General features: G+C 42.6%; 1 protein-coding gene across 4 annotated transcripts in view; it reads right to left on the bottom strand.

Annotated features, from left to right (window-relative positions):
• The window catches only part of ARRB1 (arrestin beta 1), a 118195-nt gene extending 100985 nt beyond the window's left edge, over positions 1-17210 (bottom strand). For all 4 annotated transcript variants that reach the window (XM_031961384.1, XM_031961386.1, XM_031961388.1 and 1 more), the window contains exons 1-2: positions 17064-17210; positions 1947-2266 (exon numbers count right to left, since the gene is read on the bottom strand). In XM_031961384.1, the coding sequence (XP_031817244.1) occupies positions 1947-1990 (44 nt within the window). In that variant the 5' untranslated portion in view covers positions 1991-2266; positions 17064-17210. The remainder of the gene's footprint in view (positions 1-1946; positions 2267-17063) is intronic.
• Positions 17211-23146: the final 5936 nt, after the last annotated feature.

Here is a 23146-nt window from a genome sequence, read left to right as displayed (position 1 = left end):
AAGTGTTTAAGTCCAGTAACCCCTAACCAGAGCAACATGGGCAAAGATCTGTCCTGAGAAAAGGAGGGGGAAGAGGACTGGAAGCATGGCCCTTGTCCTCAGGGAGCCCCTAGCTGATGGGAGGTGGGGGAGGGGGTCACAGCCCCTGCCTTCATGAAATCCCTGACTGGAGAGACATACATAGGTCTTGTGTTCAGGAAGATCCTGGTCCGAGGACAAGATAGGAGCCTGCCTCCCTATCCCAAAGAAAAAGTCAAAGTCAGAGAAAGGGTTACACATATGAGAGCCAGGCAAACAGCAAGCCCAGAAGCCCTACAGCAGTCCAATTAATTAGAAAAAGGTCTCAAAACTGCCAAACTAAGAAAAGAAATCAAGGGTCCCCACATGACTCTTTTCTCAGAAAAATGCAGCTGGGATATCAGGCCTAAAAACTGAAGAGATTCCTTGGTCCCAAGGCCCAGAAGCCTCCTGGAAGGTCACTCCAAGCCCTCCCCTCTTTCCCTAAGCACATAACCTTCAAGCTGTTATCAGATAACTCTCTTTTCATACAGGTCTCCAGGGAAGGAAACTCATCAGCCCCACTCCCAGCTAACTCACTCCAAGGGAGACAGTGAGCCAGAGTGGAGATAGCCTCAAAGTGGAAGCAAAGAGAGCTGCATTTTCTTCTAAAGGCTTTGGGCTTCTCATTTAAACAATCAGAAATGTCCTCAGCACCCCAACTGAGGAAGTCCTGACTTCTCACTCCTCCCTGGGGGTCAGAAGGCCTGGGTTCAAAGTCAAAGCCTGGCTTTGACACTGACCCATTCTTCTCTCTAGGTCTTACTTCCCACAACTGTAAAATTAAAACTTTGTACTGTACTGTAAAACTTTGAACTAGATGATTACTAAGGTACTTTTTAACCTCTAAAGCCTATGATCTCATAAATCCTCTCTCTTTTACAAAGCTTTCCCTGAATGATCTCAATACTAAAATTCTGTATGATTTTCTTTATTCTCTACAGACTTCTCCAGCTTGAAGGCTCTTGAGAACTTCTGCCTCAGTTTCTATTGAGTGTGTTATGACTCTTCTTATAGGGCTAGGTTTTCATGAAAGATCATCTATATAATGGCCCTGACCCAGATGAGGAAGAGGGAGGAGAGGGAAAAACAGACAGTGACATAAAGACAAAGAAAGAAAGAGAAAAGAAGGGAGAGAGGAGAGGAGAAAGGAGAGAGAAGGAAGAGGAGAAAGACAGAGAAGGAAGGATAGAGCAAGGGGAAAAAAGGGAGGGAAAAGGAGAGAGAATGGGGGGAAGAGACAGTGACAAAAAGAGAAGGAAGAATAAAAGAAAGAAGAGGGGAGGGAAAAGGAGACAGAAGAGAAGGGGGAAACAGATAGTGATAGAAAGACAAAGAAGGGGAAGGAGAGAAGAAGAGAAGGGGAGGGGAAAGGAGAGAGAAGACATGGGGAAAAGAGGGAGAGATAAGGAAAAATGGAGAGAGGGGGAAAGAGGAAAGAAAATACAAGAGAAGGGAAGAAAGTAGAAGAGAAGGAAAGAGGAGAGAAAGGGGAAGCGAGGGATAGTAATAGAAAGAAGAAATAGACCAAGGTAGAAAGGAAGAAAAATATTTAGAGTCAGAGAAATGAAGAAGTGGAGATGAAGATAAAAATGTAGAGAAAAAAACAGTGACAGAGAGCCCACAGTATGACATGGCTGCCACCAAGCCAATATGATCTTGAGCCCAAATTCCAGGAATAAAAAAGTCAGAGACCTGCTATCTTCTGCCCTGGTCAGACCACATCTGGAGTATTGTGTGAGGGGCCACTTTTTCAGAGAGATACTGATAAGCTGGATAGCATCCAAAGGAGGATGACCAAGATGGTGATAGGATCATAAGATTATACCGTAAGGATCATCAGTTGAAGGAGCTGGACATTAAGCCTAGAGGAAAAAAAACAGACTTACAAGGAAGCTGCAGAGCTGTTTTCAAGAACTTGAAAAGCTGCCATGTAGGATTAGATTTGTTCTGCTTGGACCCAGAAGACAGATATAGGAGCAATGGGCAAGAATTATGAAGTAACGGGTTTGAGCTGCTAGGAGAAAGAGCTTCCTAACAATTAGAGCCTCCCAGAGTGGAACGGGCTTCCCTCAGAGGCAGGGGGCTCCTCTCTCATTAAAGATCTTCAAGGAAAGCTTGGGTGACTCGGCAGGGACATCGTGGAGGATTCTTGTTCAAGTACGGCTTGGACAGGATGGTCACCGAGGTCCCTTCCAACTCTGAGATTCTGTGAGAGAAAGGAGGCAGGAAGATGGAGACTGAAACAAACATACAGCAAGACAGAAAAAAAGAAAGAATAAAAAATGGAAATACACAGAGAGGGAAATGAAGAGCTAGAAACAGGGTAAAATAATATAGCACCTGCACTTCTATCCTCTAGAGGAGAGAGATAAGCCTCCCTGCCCTTTCCCGTTTCCTAAATATGGTATGAACCACCCCCACAAGGTCAATTCTTGTTTGTTTGAGTACCAGTTGCTGAGTTGGAGTGACCTGTTGTGTTGCCTTGGCGCTGATGGGAAGCCTAGGGAGGCAGCTGGGAATCAAAGAATTCTCTCTCTGACACCCAATACCTGGATTTTGGACCAGTCCTTTGCCTTTCTGCAACATCTGTAAAATTACTTTTTGTATGCTCCTTATTCCCTCTACTTATCCAACCACTAGACAAGTTTACTTACTTCTTGTCTAAGATAATAAAATAGTCTCCTAATTGCTCTCCTTGCCTCATCTCAACACTCTCCAATTCAATCAGTGGGTCAGTCAACAAGCATGTATGAAGTACTTCCTATATGTCAGGTAGAGCCCTAAACCCTAGGAATTCAAAGAAAGGAGGGGAGCTTTAAGGAGCTTATATTGAGGGGAGACAACATGTAAATATCCAGTTATGTGTAAGACATAGCGTATATGGAGGTAATCTCAGTGGAGACTGGGAAACAGGAAAGGACTAGTGAAGAAGGTAGAATGGGAGTTAGTTCTTAAAGGAAGCCAGAAAATGAAGATGAGGAGGTAAGGAGAGAAATCTAGCCAGGGACTGATTTCAGAAAAGCCTGGAAAGATTTACATGAATTGATGCTGAGTGAAGTGAGGACCAGGAAAACATTATACACAGTAACAGCAAGATTGTGTGATGATCAACTATGATAGACTTAGCTTTTCTCAGCAATACAGTGATCCAAAATAAATCCAATAGACTTGGGATGGAAAATGCCATACACATTTGGAGAAAGAACTATGGAGACTGAAAGCAGAACAAAGGAGACTGAATGCAGAATGAAGCATACTGTTTTCACCTTTGTTTGTTTTCTTATTCTCTCATAGTTTTTTTTCCCTTTTGTTCAGACTTTTCTTTCGGATTAATATAGATATATGTTTAAAATGAGTATACATATATAACCAATATCAGATTGTCTGTATCTTGGGAAGAGGGGAAGGAAGGAGAAAAAAATTAGAACTCAAAAATCTCACAAAAACTTATGTTTAAATGAATGCACTATTTCCTTCAAGGTTCAGCAAAAACTTTTCCCTTTCTTTGTAGCTGTCAGTGCTCCCCCTCAAAAATAACCTTGTATCTATTTTGTAGATGTACCTATTGTTTCTCCTAACAGAATGTAAACTCCTCAAAGAAAGGGGACTGCTCTAGTTTGTCTTTTTTTTAATATTTTTTTTATCCTCAGCACTTCGCACATAGTAAGTACTTAATAAATATCAGATGATAAACTGATTGATTGATTGCAAGGCCCTGTGCTGGGTAAAGATCACAATATAGTTTCTGCCTCAGGAATTCCCAGTCTAGAAGGGAGTTCCTGAGGGCAGAAACTATATCATAACTAGAAGGGGAAGTCAGAAATAGGGCCATACACCTGAAAACAAAGTACATGGCATTCTGAGCCCTAAGAGGGCACACAGCTGTGGGAACTCCGAGGAGAGAAAGGAAGGTCATTTCCAGCTTCCAGGAATCAGGAAAGGCTTCCTAGAGGAGGAAGCATTGGTGGTATTGGGATTTACAAGATTTTAATAGAGAAAGAGAAAGGGCATCCAAGGCAAGAAGAAAATTTCAGAGGGCCGGGATATTTCAGAGACAATAAGTTATCCAGTTTGCTTAGACGGAAGGATATATAAGAAAAAACAGTGAAAAATAATTCTGAAGAAAGAGAATGGAGCCAAGATAATGCCAAGCTGAAGAACTGGCCAATGGAGGGTAGAGGGATGTGACCAGGGCAGGCTCCTGAGAGAAGGCAACACAATATAGAGGAAATATAGAGTCCTCTATCCCTTTGATTGGGGCAAATCAGATACTTCATCTAAAAACATATTAAAATGCTTGTATCCCCTACCTCACAGGATTTTTGTGAGGAAAGTGCTTTGAAAGCAATATAGAACTGAAAAGTTACTATAATTATTGTCTTCATCATTGGCTTATTGTCTATGATCAGAGATGACTTGCTTGTGCAGTATGGGTTGTGGGAGTATGTGGTGAAAGAGGGGAGAAAAAGACAGAAACTGAGAGGGAGAAGGAAAAGGAAGGAAGAGGAGAGGGGGGAAGAAAGGAAGAAAGAAAGGGGGAGGGAGGGAGAGAAGGAAAGGGAAAGAGGAAGGGGAGGAAGGGGAGGAAGGGAGGAATAGAGGAAGGGAGGAAGGGAAGAAGGGAGGAAGGGAAGGAAGGGGAGGAAGGGAGGAAGGGGAGGAAGGGAGGAAGGGGAGGAAGGGGAGGAAGGGGAGGAAGGGGAGGAAGGGGAGGAAGGGGAGGAAGGGGAGGAAGGGGAGGAAGGGAGGAAGGGAGGAAGGGGAGGAAGGGGAGGAAGGGAGGAAGGGAAGAGGAAAGGAGGAAGGAAAAAGGACAGAAAGCGGGGAGAGACAGAGATGGGGAGGGTAAGGAGAGAAGGAAAATGGAGGAAAGGGGGAATGAAAGAAAAAAAAGAGGGAGAGAGAGACAGAGTGAGATCTTACCTCTACCTAAATTGTAAGTCCCCCGGGGCAGAAACGATGTATTGTTCCTCTTCCTTTTGCCTCTCCATTCACTGATAGAGTGATCTTAATTCATTTGGAGCAAGTTAGGATAGAGGAAAGAACACTGGATTTGAAGAAAGAGGATTCCATTCTAGACTATATGACTTACTACCTACTCAATAACTCTAATGGCTCCCTATCCAGAACCAAATACAAAATTCTGTTTTGTTTTATAAATCCTTCATAGCCTAGCCCACCCCACACCCTTCCAATCTTTTTACAATTGACTCCCCTACATATAAACTGTGATCCAATAACACTGGTCTCCTCAATATTCCTTGAACAGCACATCATATCTCCTAACTTTGGAGGTCTTCACTGAGGGCTGCCCCTCTCCCCTTCCCAGCTGTGACTCTAGCTTCCTTAAATCTCAAATCCTGCCTTCTGCCAAAAGCCTTTCTAATCCTCCTTAACCTTTGTTAAGGTTCTCTCTCAGGGATCACCTCCAATTATCCTGTCTATAGCTGATTTCTACATAGTTTTTTTTTTTTTTTCCTTCTGGGTTTTTTTGTTCGTTTTTTGTTTTTATTTTTTTGGCAAGGCAATGGGTTAAGTGACTTTACATAGATGTTTTCATGTTGCTTAACCATTAAGTTGTAAGCTCCTTGAGAGTGAGAACACTGTTTTTTTTTTTGTTTGTTTGTTTGTTTTTTTACCTTTTTTTAGTATCTCCAGCACCTAACAGTGTCTAGCACATAGTAGGTGCTTAATTAAAGCCTGCTGGTTTGACTGGAACTTTGAACATGTCATTTAAAACTCTGTAGCTCTTCATGTAAGGTGTGATAGATGGACTTAATAACCTCTAAGACCTTTTCCAACTCTAAATCATAGGATCAGGGATTTGAGACTGGAAAGGACCTCAGAGACCATCTAGTCCAAGCCTCTCATTTTATAGATAAAGAACTGAAGCCAAAAAATGTTGCATCACTGGGTTTAAGGTCAAGCAAAGAAGTGGTGCAACTAGAACTGAAATCCACATTCTCTGATTCCAAATCCAGGGCATCTTCCACGCTACCAGATCTACTCTTAAATGTTATGATCCTACCTGATCCAGGACAAGATAAAAGAATAGCTCCTTGACATACTACAGATTCACCTAGCAAGTCTTATGTACTTACTGTCTGCCTAATTCATGATTCTAATGAGTTGGAGAAACAGTCCCATCCTCAAGAGGTTTAAAATCCAGGTCACTACCAAACCATTCTTCTATTTTCTAATACTTAGAATTTGGAAGTTCTTTCTTATGTCTAATCTTTATGCTTCTTGCTTTGATCTTTTTAATAGTGTTTTTTTCCAATTAAAAAATTGGAATAGTAAAAGGAAAAGGAAAAGAAGAATTGGAATGTAAAGATAATTTTAAACATTCATTTTTTTAGTTTTCAATGATTTTTTTTCCTAAATACATATAAAGAGTTTCCAACATTCATTTTTGTAAGATTTTATGTTCCAAATTTCTCTCTCCCCCTCCCCAAGATAGCAAGTAATCTGATATATGTTAAATATGTGCAATTCTTTTAAACATATTTACATATTTGTCATGTTATGCAAGAAAAATCAGACCAAAAGAGGAAAAATGTGAGAAAGAAAAAATAAACAAACAAATGAAAATACTATGCTTCAATCCATATTCAGCCTTCACAGTTCTCTCTCTGGTTGCAGATGGCATTTTCCATCCCAAGTCTATTGAAATTGCCTTGACTCACTGACTTATTTAACATTCATTAAAATGTTTTTGTGTTCCAAATTTTCTCTTTCCCTCTCCCCCAGCCCTATCTATTCCCTAAAAAGATATCTTGCTTTGATCCTGAAGGAAGTTAAAGGGGTTCCTTGGGATTGGCCAACTCTCCATCATCTGACCATCATAGACCTCTTCAATCTTATTTCCCATGCCCCTCCACACTCACACTCAGATTCTTCTTCTAAAATTCACTTACTAATGCATACTATATTAGCTGTAGCATAAAAAAAAATTGGCATTCTTACTCACTAGTCTAATGAAAATTCAGTCTTACAAGTTAACTTAAATCAATCTGAGATTCAGTTTCCTCATCTGTAAAATGAGAGCTTTGGACTAAATGATCAGTAAGGTCCCTTCCAATACCCAAATTGAATTATTGTATGATTCTTTTTTATCTCATTCCCCACTAAAGTTTCCCACGCAGCTCATCCCAATCTCAAGAACTCAATCCATGTTGTTTTCCCTACTGATACAAATCCTGCCTATCCTTTAAGCCCCAGTCAGGGACTCCTCCAGAAGGCCTGACTATTGCCTATTTCATCCCTTACCAATTTGAGCTCCTCCTCTGGGCTCCTAAAGAACTTAGACAATTGGGGCAGGTAGGCAGCACAGTGGATAGAGCACCATTCCTGAAGGACCTGAATTCAAGTCTGGTCTCAGACATTTAATACTTCCTAGCTGTGTGACCCTGGGCAAGTCACTTAACCCCAATTGCTTCAACAACAACAACAACAAAAATAACTTAGACAATTAGCCCCTCATTAATAGCTGATATTTTGAAAGAGTTTTTATATATTTCTATTTATTAGTCCCTTTGGGTCTCACTACAACCCTCAGAAGTAGACACTGCAGTCATTATTTTTCCTGAATTAAAAAACTCAGGTTCAGAGGGGTTGAAATGATTTGACCTAAGAATTGTCATGCAGCCTCTCCTATTAGATGTTAATTTATTCAGTATTTAGCATAGTGTCTGGCACATAGTAAGCATTTAATAAATGTTTATTAACTAACAGGTGTTCATTATTTATTTATTTATTGTTTATTCTTCGGTTGCCTGCACTCATCGATTTAATACTTCATTTTACTGATATCTAAAGTTGCTTATGAAAATAAGTTGTTTCTCATTTTCTGGTTGTTTAAGATATGTGTGGATGTGTCATATATCTAATTAGATTACTGTTGCTATTCAGTCATCTTCAATCATGTCTGACTCTTTGTAACCCCATTTGGGTTTTTTTGGCAAAGTTATTAGATTTCCTTCTCTGGCTCATTTTGTAGATGAGGAAACTGAGGCAAATGAGATTAAGTGACTTGCCCCGGATCACACAGCTTGTAAGTGTCTGAGTCCAGATTTGAACTGGGGAAAATGAGTCTCCCTAGCTCCAAACCTGGTGCTCTCTCCACTGCACCACCTAGCCAGGGGTCCTCAAACTGCGGCCCATGGGCCAGATGCAGCAGCTGAGGACGTTTATCCCCCTCACCCAGGGCTATGAAGTTTCTTTATTTAAAGGCCCACAAAACAAAGTTTTTGTTTTTACTACAGTCCGGCCCTCCAACAGTCTGAGGGACAGTGAACTGGCCCCCTATTTAAAAAGTTTGAGGACCCCTGATCCTAGACAATCTAATTAGATAATAGAACTATAGAATCTGCAAACCCTGAGTGACAGAACTTTCAGATCAGAGAAGCAGAGAGTCTCAGAATCCCAAACTTAGAAGACATCTCCAGGGTCATCTAGTCCCAATCCACACAACTCCCTTAGTGAGATGGTATGAAATCTTTGCTGGAATCTCTCTGATGACAGGGAACTCACTCACACAAGGCAGCCCAGTGTAATGTGAGAAAACTCTGATTGTTAGGAAGTTGTTCCTTTTATTGACTTTAATCTAACTCCCTGTAAATTCCCTAACTTGTCATCGTCTTTCTTTCTGGAGTCACCGTGAACTAATTCTATTCCTTTCCCCCCCAAGACAGGCTTTTGAAGACTTGAAGACATTATCTAGAAGATGTCTCACCCCCAAATCTATTCTCTGAGTGCTACATCCCCAGTTCCATTAACTGGGCAGGCTGGTATAGTGGGAAGAGTCAAAAATCCAATTCAATCCCGATTCCACCTCTTACCTTCTGGGCCTCTTCTCTGTAAAGTGGAGATAATAACACTTATATACCTACATTATCAGATTTGTAAAGCTTAAAGGCTCATGGAAAACTGACCTGATATTACTATTTCACATCAAATTGAGCATGCTCCAACTTGTCCAGGTCTCTTCTACAAGGTGATACAGTAAGAGCAGGGACCAAACCTTGGACTTCTCTTCTGTCTGCCAAAATGCTGAACATATATATGGCTAGACACTCAGAAGAACCTAAAATATCAGAACTAAATGGAGACCACCACTCAACACTTCCTAAGTGACTGACTTGGGTCTTCTCCCCCAAATTTCTCTAGCCAGGCACTCTTAGGGGACATACTCTGCTTGATAAGTGGCATTGTGAACCTGAGACCTTGAGAGTCTCATCTGTGCCATCTCTAAGGCTTGCACCCCAGAAAGACAAAGGTCAAGAGAAAAAGAAAATGATGAAGAAGTTTGATAAGTGGAGGAGAGAAAATATGGTGCAGTGGGAACAGAACCGACCTAGGAATCTTGTAATTATCACACTGTGTGATCTTGATGCAATCACTTTCCTTTTATGAACATTCTAGGTTCCAACAAGTTGAAAAATCTAACTTGCAAGATTCTTTCCAGCTCTGATATTTTATGTTCTATGATTTCTTTCAATTCTAGTTTCTAAGGCCTCTCCCAGTTCTAACATTCTATGTTCTAAGGTCCCTCCCACCTGGCATTGAGTGTTATAAGTTCCCTTCCACCTCCGACTGTGTCCTAAGGTCTCTCCTAGCTCTGACATTCTCTAATCTAAGTTCTCTTCCAACTCCAATATTCTGCATTCTAAAGTCCCTTCCAGCTCTACATTCTCTGTGGAAGATCTTTTCCAATTCTGACACTCTAAAGAGAATTCAGCACAGAAGAGGTGGGGAGTCATGCACCAAAGTTGGTTGGCCCAAGGTGGAGACAGACAAAATTAGTTTTGCTTCTGAGCTTCAACACTGTCCATCCCCGGGATGTGCTCCAGCCAAAACCACAGGACTTCCCCATGATCCTGGCCAAGCCAGGTCACACCGGACTCTAGTGCCAAGGGAGAGAGCAGCAGCCAAGGTTCCTGGAGCATTGCATCCTGGGCTAACTTTTAGCAATGAAGATCCTCCAGAAGATGTCAGCAAAATCAGTAGCAGAAGAAACCCCCACCCTTGAAGCCCCTTCTCCACTCCTTACTAATCCATTCTCCAGGCAGGGCTACTGACACACAGATGTGTTTCCTATTCTATAAAAAATTCCCCAACATCTACTTAGGTCACTTTATCCTAAAAGCCTCAGAAGTTCCTCCTGTAGCCTAAATGTAATTCAATGCATCATACAACAAAGTCATTTTTCCTTCCCAAGATTGGGGAAACCATGGGTCAAAGGCAACACATATACTATAGGCAGTCCCAGGACATAAGTTTTGAGAAAAGCATGAGCAAACCTAAGAACTTAGGGTGTAATGGAAAGAGTTGCTGGCTCCAGGGATTAAGAGATCTAGGCCTTAATACTGAATCTGCCACTAACAAAGTATGTGACCTGGACAAGTCACTCCTTCTCATTGGGGTCTCTCTCAGCTTCATCTTCTATAAAATAGGGAGATTAATCACTATCCTGCCTCGAGATCTCCATGAGCTGACTCGAGGTTCACTGCAAGTGAATTTGAAAGTGCTCCATAAAATGGCTCTCTCCAATAAAAGTAGCTTATTTTCCCACAACACCTGAGATTTGCAAAGAACTCATAACAGCTAGGCAAGGTAGGGAGTCCAAGGGTCATCACCCACTTTTTAGGGAGAAAGAAACTGAGTCTCCTACATGAACTGATGCTGAGCAAAGTGAGAAGAACCAGGAAAACATTGTACACAGTAATAGCAACATTATGCAATGATCAGCTGTGACAGATTAGCCCTCCTCAGCAACACAATGATCCAAGACAATTCCAGAAGACTCATGATGAAAAATGCTGACAACATCCAGAGGGAGAATTATAGAGTCCAAATGCAGATCATAGCATGCTATTTTCATTTTGGTTTTTTTTGTTATTTTTTCTTTCTCACAGTTTTTCTCTTTTTGTCCTGATTTTTCTTTCACAACATCACTAATGTGTAAATAAATTTAACATGATTGTACATGTATAACATATCAGATTGCTTGCTGTCTTGGGAAATGGGGAAGGAAGAGATGGAGGGAGAAAAACATAGAACTCAAAATCTTACAAAAATGAATGTTGAAAACTAACTTTACTTGTAATTGGAAAAATAAAATAATATTAAATGGGGGAGGAGGAAAAGAAACCGAGTATTAAGGTCACAAACACCCTTCTGATTCTAAGGCCATGGCTTTTTCTACTAGGCCTTGATGTGATGGAACATAGTCATCATCTCTCTCCTCTCTGGCACCCAAAACAAGGTTGGGCAAAAAGCAGCTGGAAAATACCAAATCTGTACCCCTTGCCAATGATATGCACCCTTTATAAGCCTCAGTTTCCTCCCTCTATAAAATGAGGAAATAGGTTTAGATTATCTTTAAGAAGGAAGGAAGGAAGAAGGAAGGGAAGAAGGGGAGAAAAGGAAGGAAGGAAAGAAGGAAGGGAGGGAGGAGGGAGGAAAGAAGGGAGGGAGGAAGGAAGGAAAGGAAGGAGCGAAGGGAGGAAAAAAAAGAAGAGGGAAAGAAAGAAGAGGAGAAGAGGGAAAGAAAGAAGAGGAGAAGAGGGAAAGAAAGAAGAGAAGAGGGAAAGAGAAAAGCAAAAGAATAGAGGATTCCAATAGAATACAAGCTCCTTGGGACCAAGGACTATTTTATATTCTGTCTTTGTCTCTAGTATCTACCACAGTACCTTGCATAAAGTAAGCACTTAATACATGTTAGTTGAATTGAATAATCTAAAAATGATTCCAACACAATAAAGCAATAGAGGATTTTTGTTTGCTGGAATTTTATAAATATGGCCCAGATATATGTGTTGAGTTCTCCTCAGTCAACAAGTCTCAGTTCAACCTATCTTTCTCTAGTAACTCTGAGCCCCTCACACCTCTTGATAGAAGGAGTCAACTAGGTGCCTGAGTTAGAAAGTACCTCCTCCCTACATGAGCTATCTCTCTGTTCACAATTCTCTTCTTAGACTTAGCCAGAATAAAAATCCCCTCTTAGAGACATGACTTTTCTGTCCCCAGGCCTCTTCTCTTGATATATATCCTACCTCACTATGTCCAAAACAGAACTGATCATTTTCTTCCCAAAACTCTCCCCTATTCCCAACTTCCCCACTTCTGCTAGGGCACTGTCAACTTTCCCATTATCAAAAATTCAATCATCTCTCCCTCTCTCTCCGCCAAATCACATCTTCTCAATATTTTTCCTATGTGTCCTGTTTTCTGGACTCACACAGCTGCCACTCTAGTTCAGGCCCTCATCATCTCCCTAGACTACAGAAAGACATTCGACAGGTTTTCCTATTGACTGTCTATTCCCTTTTCTATATAACTTCATGACCACTGCCAAATCAACATTCCAAAAACAAAAGTTTAAACATATACTCCCCCAAGTGTCTCCTATGGCTTCTTGCCTCCGGGATAAAATACAAAACCACCACTTGACATTTCAGATCCTTCACAATCTGACTTCAACCTTTCTTTCTAAGTTGAATTTTTATTATTTCTAAGTGATCCTGTCTATATCTTGTTTGTACATCGTTATTTATATGTTGTTTTCCCCATTAGCTCTTAGAAAGCAAGATTTGTTTTATGCTTTTTTGTATCTCTAGTGCCTTGGACAGTATCTATCACAAAGAAGGCACTTAATAAATGCTTGTTAACATTAATTGTTGTTGATATGACCATCACATAGTGTACATTTCTGCTGAAAGGGGTTATTTGCTTCCCATAGATGGCATTCTCCCACCTCTGGGCTAACCATATTATTCCCCTTGCCTAGAATATTCTCTCTCCTCACTTCTGCCTCTTGTGGTTCCTGTTTATTGTCGTTTAGATGTTTCAATCATGTGACTTCAAGAACGAGGGGTTCCTTTTTGAAGGAAGCTAGGGGGAGGCAATCAGAATTGAGCTACTACCCAGGATCACATAGCTAGTAAGTATTTGAGATCAGATTTGCAGTCAGGTCCTCCTGACTCCAGGGCTGGTGGTTTGCCATTTCCCTCTCCAGCTCATTTTAAGAAATGAGGAAACTAAGAGGAACAGGGTGAAGTGACTTATTCAAGTTACACAGCTACTATGTGTCTGAGGCCAGATTTGAACTCTGGAAGATGAATATTCCTGACTCCAGACTTGGCACTTTAGCCATTGGGCTAGCTGCAGTCCCTAACTCCCTTCAAAGCCCAGTCAGTCCACAGCACCCTTCCTATATAAGGCCCACTTCTTAGTGCTAGGCCCAGCCTCTCCCCTCCCAAGATTATTGTACATATATTTTATATTTATCTGTGTACATACTGTCTTCTCCTAGCAGGGATTGTTTCATTTTTGTCTTTTTCCTTGTTATCCCCACCACCTAGAACATTGCCCGGTACAAGATTAGTGAATTCAATAAAACTGAACTAAATTGAGTTGAATAGTAACAAACACCAAGGCCTCTGGCCTTTTCCTTGGCAGAAAGAACATCAGGCTTATAACAGATTTGGTATCTATCTAGGAAACTTTAACATAGTCACTCATTTGAGTAGGGAAACAGACTGAAAGGCTGGCCAGGCTGGCTACTCTCTCCTTGCTCAACTTCCTTCAAGATTCAGCTAACTTCTCATCTTCTACAAGAAACCTACCCCAGGCCTCCTTCATCTTAGTGTCTTCCCTCAGATGATTATGTCCAATTTAATCTGTATATATCTTGCTTGTATGTGGTTGTTTGTATGTTGTCTCCATCATTAAGCTGTGAGGTCCTTAAGAGCAAGAATTGGGTTTTTTCACCCCCTTATTTTGGGCATCCTCAGAACTCATCACAATGCTAGGCACATAGTAGGCCTTTAATAAATTGTTAGCTGACTGAGTGACTGAGAGGAAATATCTTCTCGAAGGTAATATAGTCAAACATGGAGAGAGCCAGAACTAAAACCCAGATAACTTTGCTCCTAATACAGGTGCTTTCCACTAGACCACATTTTAAAAAATCTAGTTCCTCAGTTCCAAAGACCATGACTTCAGAAATGGTGAATGCTAGGGTCTGAGATAGCACAATGCAGAGGGAGGAGCCTGGGCAAGGGAATCAGGAAACCTCACTTCTAGTCTTTGCCTAGCTGAGAAACATTGGGCTAATCATGTCTCCTCTTCAAGTATCAGTTTCTTCATTCTAAAACGGAAGACTAGAACAGATTTGGCAAAGTGGGAAGCATGGAAAATCCTGGCTTTGGGGTCAAAGGACCTAAATTCAAATTCTAGTCTTGTTAAAAGGACATATAAACAAGGTCATAGTATTCAATTTTTCCAGATCTCAATTTACCCATCTGTAAATGAAGAAATTAGAAATGATCACTTGTGGTTCTAAATCTATTACCCTACCATCCTACAGCCAGTAAAATACAAAAAGGATAGGGCTTCTTAGAACTATAGCAAGCTTACATTATGCAATGCCATGCCAACTTGCCTGCTGCCAAGAAATACCAGAAAAATGTGAGCGCTAATGGATGAAGGGATATTTGTCAACTGCAAAGTCCTTTGGGTTACAGTTCAATAGTGGTAAAAAGAGCTCAGGATTTGAAATCAGAAGACACAGATCCTCCTGCTCTCTTATCTGTTATCTTGAGCAACTTATTTCAGCTGCTTAAGAGCTTTATTTTCCCCATCTATAAAATAGGAATAATAACTTTTCCTTACCTGTTTCCAAAGTGGTTAAGAAAATCCTTCAATAAGAGTCAAAGTGCTTGAAAAAAATGCCAGCCCTAACCATCACAGTTCACATATCTATAGATATTATCTCCCTTTTATAGATTAAAATTCAGACATTTCAGGGATAGGAAGAAACTGGCCCATTGTCACACGATAAGTGTTAGAACTGGAATTTGAATTCAGATCTACCTGACTCCAAAACCAGCACTCTTTCCCCAATGCCAGAACAATCCAAACTAATTAACTATTAATAACCAACAAATAAATATTAGTAAAGATTAATAACAAAAACACCAGATACTCACAAAGGGCTTTATATCCGAAGTTCTCAAATATTTTGGTCTCAAGGCCCCTTTATACTCATAAAGATTGTTGAAAATCCTTCTCATAGAGCTTTCACTTATGAGTCATGTCTATCAATATTTATGGTATTTAAAATTAAAATGTTTTATTGTGATAAGGTAAATCATTTTGACCTCAAGGAGCCCCTGATAGGATCTTAGGGACCCTAGAATTTTAGGATCCACTGTAGCTGCTGCTACAAGTCATTGTTTAGCTATCAGGCCCCCACCACTGTCACTGTGAGTTCAGTGAAGAGCAGGAACCTGATCTCATCTATCTCTGGCCCCTGAACAATCCCCTATCTCTATGCAGCCTCTAATTTCCATTACAAGGCCCTGAAAAGTCTAAGAAGTCAGGCAATGTTTTGTTGAAGGAACTGAAGAGAAGAAAAAAGGGAGAATAAGAAGAAAAAGACCAAAGAGATCTTATGAGGATAAGGGATTTAAGAAATTGAGGTCAAGAAAAAGGCCTTTGAAAGACCATAGAGCGAGGTAGGTGTCAGGTGTATAAAGGGCAACAGAGAAATACAATATACTTAGAAAAGTCCATCTGCTTGCAGACAGGAAACTTGGGTGCAAATCCACTCTAACACTAGCTCTACAACTCATTTTAGTTATTTTTACTCTTTCGGCCTCAGGTTCCTCACCTTAAAATATGGATGGTAATAGAGTAGACCTTGGTTTGTCTGTTTATTTGCTTTTATTGAGATGAAAGATAAATCACTTGACTCCCATTCTGGTCTATAAAATGACAGGGTTGAGCTAGATAATTTCCAAGGCAGCTCTAAATCCTAAATTACTACTGCTACTTTAAAGGTGTGTTTTCAAGAAAACACTTTAGAAATATTAAAGCACCATTAAAATGTGACTATTATTCCTATTAAAAAGGAGAGAAGGCAGTACAGAACTGGGAAAGCTCAGAGCTCAGCCTAGTTCCAGACTTTCTACCCCATGCCCATCAATAATATCCCCCCCCCCCCCCCAGCGTCTCTGTGGAAGAGTAAGGGGATGGGTAATAGAACCATTATGTTTTGAACGGGAAGAGACCTTGGAGATTACCTGGAATGAAACCTCTCATTTAACGTATGAAGACACTGAAGACCATATGTCAGGTGTCTTGTCCAAGGTCAAACAGGTAGTAAGTGACCAGGATTCTAGGCCAGTTCGAATTCCACTAACAGCAAGATCTTTCCCCTGACAGCAAGTCCAGTCACGAAAGCCGGACCCACCCACCCCCACATCGAGTTACCCCGTTTGAGTCCCAAGCCCTGCCCTTTTCCGGGCCTCCAGAAAGGGAAAGGGCACCCCCGGCGACATCGAGGAAGAAGGGGGATTGGAAGGATGCAGTGGAAGCTGCCAGCCCCGCATACACTGGCAATCTCAGCAAGGGGAAGGGGGTGCATCGGGGACTGTCACTCTGCGACACCCACTTGCTTGGGGCTTCCCTCCTAGGGAGTGGAGGGAGAAGAAGAAATTGAGTCAGAATGGGACCTTTCCACCCAATTAATTATCTAGCCAGCAAACCACAGTACGGAAAGGGCTACATATGCTGGAAGGCGGTCTGGGGGAGGGGGAGAACCCGGGCAGAATCTGAGCCGAGGATAGGAGAAATGTGGGAGAAGTCGGAGACCCGGTGTGGGGGAGCAGGGTGGGATACTCGTGAATGCGGTGTGCACGTCAGTGTGCAACGAGTGTGGGAGCGTTATAATCAATGCACGGTTCGGAAGGTGTGAGCAGGAATGTGTGCCCCCCTCCCCCAATTCCATTCCACCAGTAACGGAGCTGACCAGACGGCCCAGAGCCCCAGCGGAGCCCGGGGTGATGTCCAGGCTGCATCCTGGAATCCCCAGGAAGGGCCGGGCGCCTCCTCCCCGTCCGCTGCCCAGTTGCCCCCGCCCGGCCCCGACGCCCCCGCACCCCCGCAGTGCCACTCCGGGCTAGCGCAGGCCCCCTCGTCAGCCGTGGCACACTCACCGCGTCCCTCGGTCGCCCATGATCCCGGTAGCGGCGGCGTCAGAGCCACGGCTGGAAAATCCCCGCGCGGGCACCGGGAGGAGCCACTCGCTGTTCTCGCTCTCCTCCTCCTACTTCTTCTCCTCCTCCTCCTCCTCCTCCTCCGCTTCCTCCTCCGCCCCCGCCTCCGTCCCTGCCCCGCCCCCGCCCGCTCCCCTCCCTCGCCCAGCACCCGGGGCCCGGCCCCGCCACAGACCCAGCTTGGGCTCGGGCTCTGAGCCGCCCGGGGCCGGCAGGCAGGAAGCGTGCATGCGTGGGTGCGTGGGTGTGCGTGTCTGGTCTGGGTGTGTGTGTGTGTGTGCGCGCGCGCGCCGTGTCTGTGTGTCTGTCTGTGCGTGAGTCCGTGCGTATGGGCACGGGGCGGTGTGCACCTCGGGGTGCAGACTGTGTTGTACACAGGTGTACAGGAGGATGTTCGCGCTTGGGCATTTGGGTGCGCGGGCTGGGTGACTCGGGAGGACATTTGGGTGGACGCTGCGCCCGCGGAGAGTTTTGTTGTGTGTACACCTGGGATGTCGGGAGAGAGTGTGATCCAGCTCTTCCGTCACTCGCTCGCCAGCCAGGACAACCCGAGTCAGGGGTCGCGACCGGGAGCTGGAGAATCTGAGACCCAACTGTCCTGGCCGGTGCCCAAACTCCCCGGCCCTGCCCTCCCCTCGGCCAATTGCCGGCCGGGCCGGCCGAGGAGGGCGGGGGCTGGGGCTGGGGCTGGGGCCGGGGGCGGGGACAGAGCGCGGAGTTTCTTCCCGCCCTGGCCACCTCCCTCCCCGCCCTCCTTTGGCCCAACAGAGCGGGGAGCGCCCTAGATAACCCCCCCACTTCTCTGAGTACGCTTTCTGGTCTGCTCCCCGAAGCTCGATAACGTCCCAGGCAGGGTTTGTGTGCGGGAGACAACCTGGGAGAAGAGGGGGCCTGGGAGACTAAAAGTGTGAAAAAAGGTGGAGAGAAATGGGATTAAGGTCCCCCCCTTTCTGGGGCGAGATTGGGGAGGGATTGTGAGAAAAAAAGGTGAGTGAGACACTGGATTGGGTAGGGGTCCAAAGGCTTGGGTTCTAATAAGACTTTGCAAGATTTGCTAGTTGACCTTAGGGAATTGCCTTCACCACTCTAGGCCTCACATAATCCTGAGAAATCATGGACCCTCGTGTGGATGGGATTGTAAGAAAATTATACTTTATTCAAAGGAGCAACAGGAAAAAAAAGAATTCAAGTGTATGTGTGGAAAGGGATGTAATAGTAACAATCTATACTTATTGAAAAGGAATGTATAAAGAAATTTTAAAAAAAATTCTAAAGGCAAAGCCATGACAAATTTTAAATTATTCTGTTTGTTGGGGGGGAGGGGATGTTGGGGTAGCTTCCTTCTCCTTGCTTGGGGCCCCTTGGTATTACTTCAAAGTACTTCACAGGTCTGGTTTGATTATGACAATCAAGAGTATCCTGAAACTAAAGCCATGCCTTTGGTTCACAGCTGGGGATAGAGCTTGTCTGAGGAACACACTGCCCCATTTCCCAAAATAAGGAGAGGCTGCACCCAGGATAGGGTTGACTGTCCCCTGAGCTCCTCCTCCAAATCTATACACACACTCTGAATTTGCCATGGAGGGGCCAATCACCGCACTGATCAGAAGAGACAAGACAGAGCTGATTACAGGGGCCAGCCAGGTGGGGATCATTTGAGGTAAAAATCAGAGAATTCAACAGAAGTGATCTAGGTTATGCTAAAAACCACCTGGGCAGAAGGAGGAAATGGATGTTCACTGAGAAACTTTGAGCATTCCAAATCTGATGTTGTATATCCTATCGTCAATCCAGAGTGAGCAAAAGGGGATAGGAAAGAAAGGCATATAGGGTCAAAACTTGGGGGCATACATAGTATAGATAAGGAATGAGTTCTTCCCTTAAGGAACTTCTAATACAGTAGTGGGATAAGACAACCAAGAAAAGAATAATAATACACATCACCTGAAAAATGTATCGGAGAAATATAAAATGCTATTCAAGGTGGACAGAGGGAGGATGTTGCCACCTAGAATAATCAGAGAACATTTCATGAATGAAAAGTTGAACATGACAAGATAGGCAAGAATTAAATAGGTGAAGTTAGAAATCAAAAAATGGAATATATTTTGGGAAGAGGGAGCAATGTGAGTAATCATTTAGTCAACAAACATTTATCAAGCATCTACTATGTGCCAGACACTGTGCTTAAACAATAGGAATATCAAAAAGGGCAAAAATCCTTCCGTTAGGGAGCTCCCAATCCAATATCTGTATGGTATTGGAAGCAACAGGGATTAAACTGTCTAATGTGGTTGGAGTAGTTTGTGGGAAAGTCCTATAAAATGAAGCCGGAAAGGTAGGGTAGAGGACTTTGAATGCCCAGAATAATTTGAACTTCAAGTAGCTCAGTGGACAGAGTGCTAAGCCTCAAGTCAGAAAGATTCATCTGTCTTTTCTTTGAACCTTTCTAAGGTTCAAAACTAGCTTCAGATACTTAATAGCTATTTGACCCTAGCTGATAAGTCACTTAAGTCTGTTTGGCCTCAGTCTCCTCATTTGTAAAAATGAGCTGAAGAAGAAAATGGCAAACCATTCCAGTATCTCTCCCAAGAAAACTCCAAATGAGATCACAAAGAATCAGCTATGATTGAACAAGAAGAAGCCACAGTGAGCTCCTGAATGCTTTTGAAGCTGATTGGTGAGAGCCACATGTGACAGGGATGATTGTGGATCCAAAAAAGCAAGGAAAGAAGGGCAAGTCTTTCACTTTCTTTTTTTTTTTTTTTTTTTTTTTTCTTTTTTTTTTTGGTACCTGATTGCCCATAGGAAAGATGCTCAGGAGCTCAATGTAACAGATAGAAGTGACTAACCAGGAATTGTGATAACTTAGGTCTTAGTCTTTACTCTGACCTTTTTCCACTACAAAATTAGTTTCAAGTGTATGACACATTTTTTAAAAAATAAATTGAATCAGATTAGAGATCTCTGGACCAGGAACCAGAAAGATCTGAATTCAAATCTTGCTTCAATCACTAACTGTGTGACTCTGAGTAAATCAGTTAATAATTCTCTGCCTCAGTTTCATAATCTGTAAAATAGGGATAATGATAGCACACACACCTCTTACAATTATTGGGAAGTTAAAATCAGACAGTATTGGTAAGGGGCTTTGCAAACCTTAAACTGTGCTACATAAATGCTGGTAATTATCTGGCACCTAACTCACAGGATTGGTATAAAGATGAAATGAGTATACCTAATATGAAATCATTTTGAGAACCTGAAAGAGCTATAGAAATGCTGAGTATTATATCTCTATGGAGCTCTTTCAGCTCTGACATTCTATGAATTCCTCAGCTTAGAGTAAGAGAAATAAGTGGGAAGGGAGAGTGGGCGAGAAAGAAGAAAGGGGAAAAGAAAGAGGGATGAGGAGGGGAAGAGTGGGAGAAGAGTAAGAGTGGGAGGTGAGGAGAAAGGAGGGTAAGGATGAGGGGAAGGGAAAAAGAAAGGAGGAAGGAGAAAAGAGAGTAAGGATAGGAGGAAGGGAAAAAGAAGGGAGGGAGGAGAGAAGAGGAAGAAAGGAAAGGAGAAGGCAGTTCTAGGGAGGATAGAGTCCTGGATTTAGAGTCAGGAAATTCTGAGTTCAAATCCAACCTCGAATACATACTTGCTATGTGACCCTGAGTAAGTTAGTTCAACTAAGTCTACCTCAGTTTCCTCAGTTGTAAATAACAATAGCACCTACTTTCTAGAGCTGTAGTGAAATGAAGTAATGTGAAATGAAGTTGCAAATTAAATGAAGTAATATTTTTAAAGCCCTTAGCACAGCACCAGGTACATAGTAAACATTTAATAAATGCTTAATTTTAAAAAGAAATAAAGGGAAGGGAAAGATATATGGAAGAGAAGAGCAGAAACATAGAAGGAGTTGGGAAGAGAGTGGATGAGAGAGGAGAAGAAATTAGAGAAGAGAAAAGGAAAGGAGAAGAGAGGAAAATAGGGAAAGTAAGGGAAGGGAAAGAAGAAAAAAAGGAAGGGAGAAGAAGGGGGAAGAAATTGTTTCCTGGAAGCACTTGATCTTTAATGAGAAATTACTCCTGAATGGGAAGAAAGCCCAGGGCCCAGCTCCAATGCTGGCCCTGGGCAGGTCTCCCACTGGGCCTTCCCACCAAAGGTATTTGGCTAATTGGCCCTGATTAGTGCCTAATATCTGATTATTATCTGGAGGAAGAGAAGCCATCATTTAAACTGATACGATTAGGGCTCAGTAATAAACATCATTTGTAATTACATTCACATACAGTTACCTCTACTGCTTGTCTATAGAGCCAGTTAATTCAATCGGGGGATGTGATCACTGTAAGATGGGAGGAGGAACAAGAGGAAGTTGAAAACTTGACCTGTGTCCTAGTGCTCAGTCCAAAATGCTGATCTCTAAGTAGGTAGATTTCAGTCTTAATGACCTTTCTTTGGCAGTAGCTGTCCTACATGGTGCCCTTCCTTTTTATCCTTGTAAGGCCATTAAGTTAAATAGGAAAGCCTATAAGTTAAATAGGAATATCAAGATGGGAGTTCAAGAATTTAAGGCTCCACCCCTGATTTGTATCATAAGCAAGTTCCTCATCTCCCCTTGGTCTCAGTTGCTAGCTCTAAAGATCATCAAATTCAGTCTCCCTATTTTACAGATGAGGAAACTGAGACCCAGACAAGAGATGGCAAGTGATCAATACAGAACTTGTGTCTAAGTCCTTAGATTTAACACTTTCCATCCAATCCTGTCAGTCTATGTTTTAATGTCCCATTCTGACCTATGGTCTGTATGGTCTTTGCAAGAATAACATTCCATGCCCCAGGGCAGGGATGGGGACCATCTGGCTCACAGTCTGTATAAAGCCCTCAAAATTTGCTAAGGCAGACAAAGGTAGGGATGAACTGAAAACCAGGTACAAGTTGATCATTTTGCATGGCCCAGGAATGCTATTATAAATATCCAAATGGCCCTTAGTCAAAAAAGTTTCTCCACATCTGCCCTCAGGTCATTCTAACTCTGGCATTCTTTGTTCCAGCATCCAGATTCCAAGGTACCACAAGCAGCTCTGCCTAATTTCTTGGGCCTTCACTATTTGGATTGGGGTAAGATGGAGACAGGGGTAAGGAGGGCAAAAGAAGAAAATAATTGCCTCGTAATCATGGCAATAGTGGGGTAGAGCAGAAGAGCATGGGCACATACTTACTTGGAGACCTTGGCCAGAGAACCAGGAAGTTGGGGAGAGGAAGAAGTCCTCCTGGCTAGCAAGGATTTTTGTATAGGTAGCTGGCTGCCCAGGTCAGAACTGCCTTCTGCCCCCAGATCCTAACTAGGCCTGGACTAATGAAATGAAGGCTATAGGCACAATGTGACCAGGTGTTCAGACCCACTAGTTCTTCAAGAAAAGGAAGGGACCATATCCTATCTGAACATCAGGAAGAAGAAGAGGGGGTGTCAAGGCTTGGTTCAGCAGCTGCCTTACCCTGAAGTTCATAGCCATTAGTGTTCTTGGTCTCCTCGGTTATTTATAGGATCATAGGGAGAGCTCGAAGGACCTCAGTAGCCATCCACGTAAGGAAAATGAGGTCTGAAGAGGTTAATGGATTTGTTGTTGTTCAATCATTTCAGTCATATGTGACCCCATTTGGAGTTTTCTTGGCAGAGATACTGAAATGATTTGCCATTTCCTTCTCCAACTACTTTTTCAGATGAGGAAACTGAGACAGAGTTAACTGACTTGCTCAGGATCACACAGCTAGTATCTGAGGACAGATTTGAATTCATGTCTGCCTGGCTCTTTATTCATTGGGCCAATGGACTTACCCAAGATCCTCTAAGTGGCTTTAAATAACAGATCAGGGATTTAAAATATGGTCCTCTGAATCTTTCCGTTGAAATTGTGCTGCCTCTTTAAGATTGTTTTGATCTTTTCTCCCTTCTCAATGTACCCTGTATCACACTTGTTCTATCTCCCTAGAACAGAAATTCAGAAACAGAAATATTATCTCCCAAA

The sequence above is a fragment of the Sarcophilus harrisii genome, chromosome 3 (assembly GCF_902635505.1).
Source record: "Sarcophilus harrisii chromosome 3, mSarHar1.11, whole genome shotgun sequence".
Classification (NCBI taxonomy): domain Eukaryota; kingdom Metazoa; phylum Chordata; class Mammalia; order Dasyuromorphia; family Dasyuridae; genus Sarcophilus; species Sarcophilus harrisii.
Note: the sequence above shows the minus strand (reverse complement) of the source record. Positions and strands in the feature narration are given on the sequence as shown.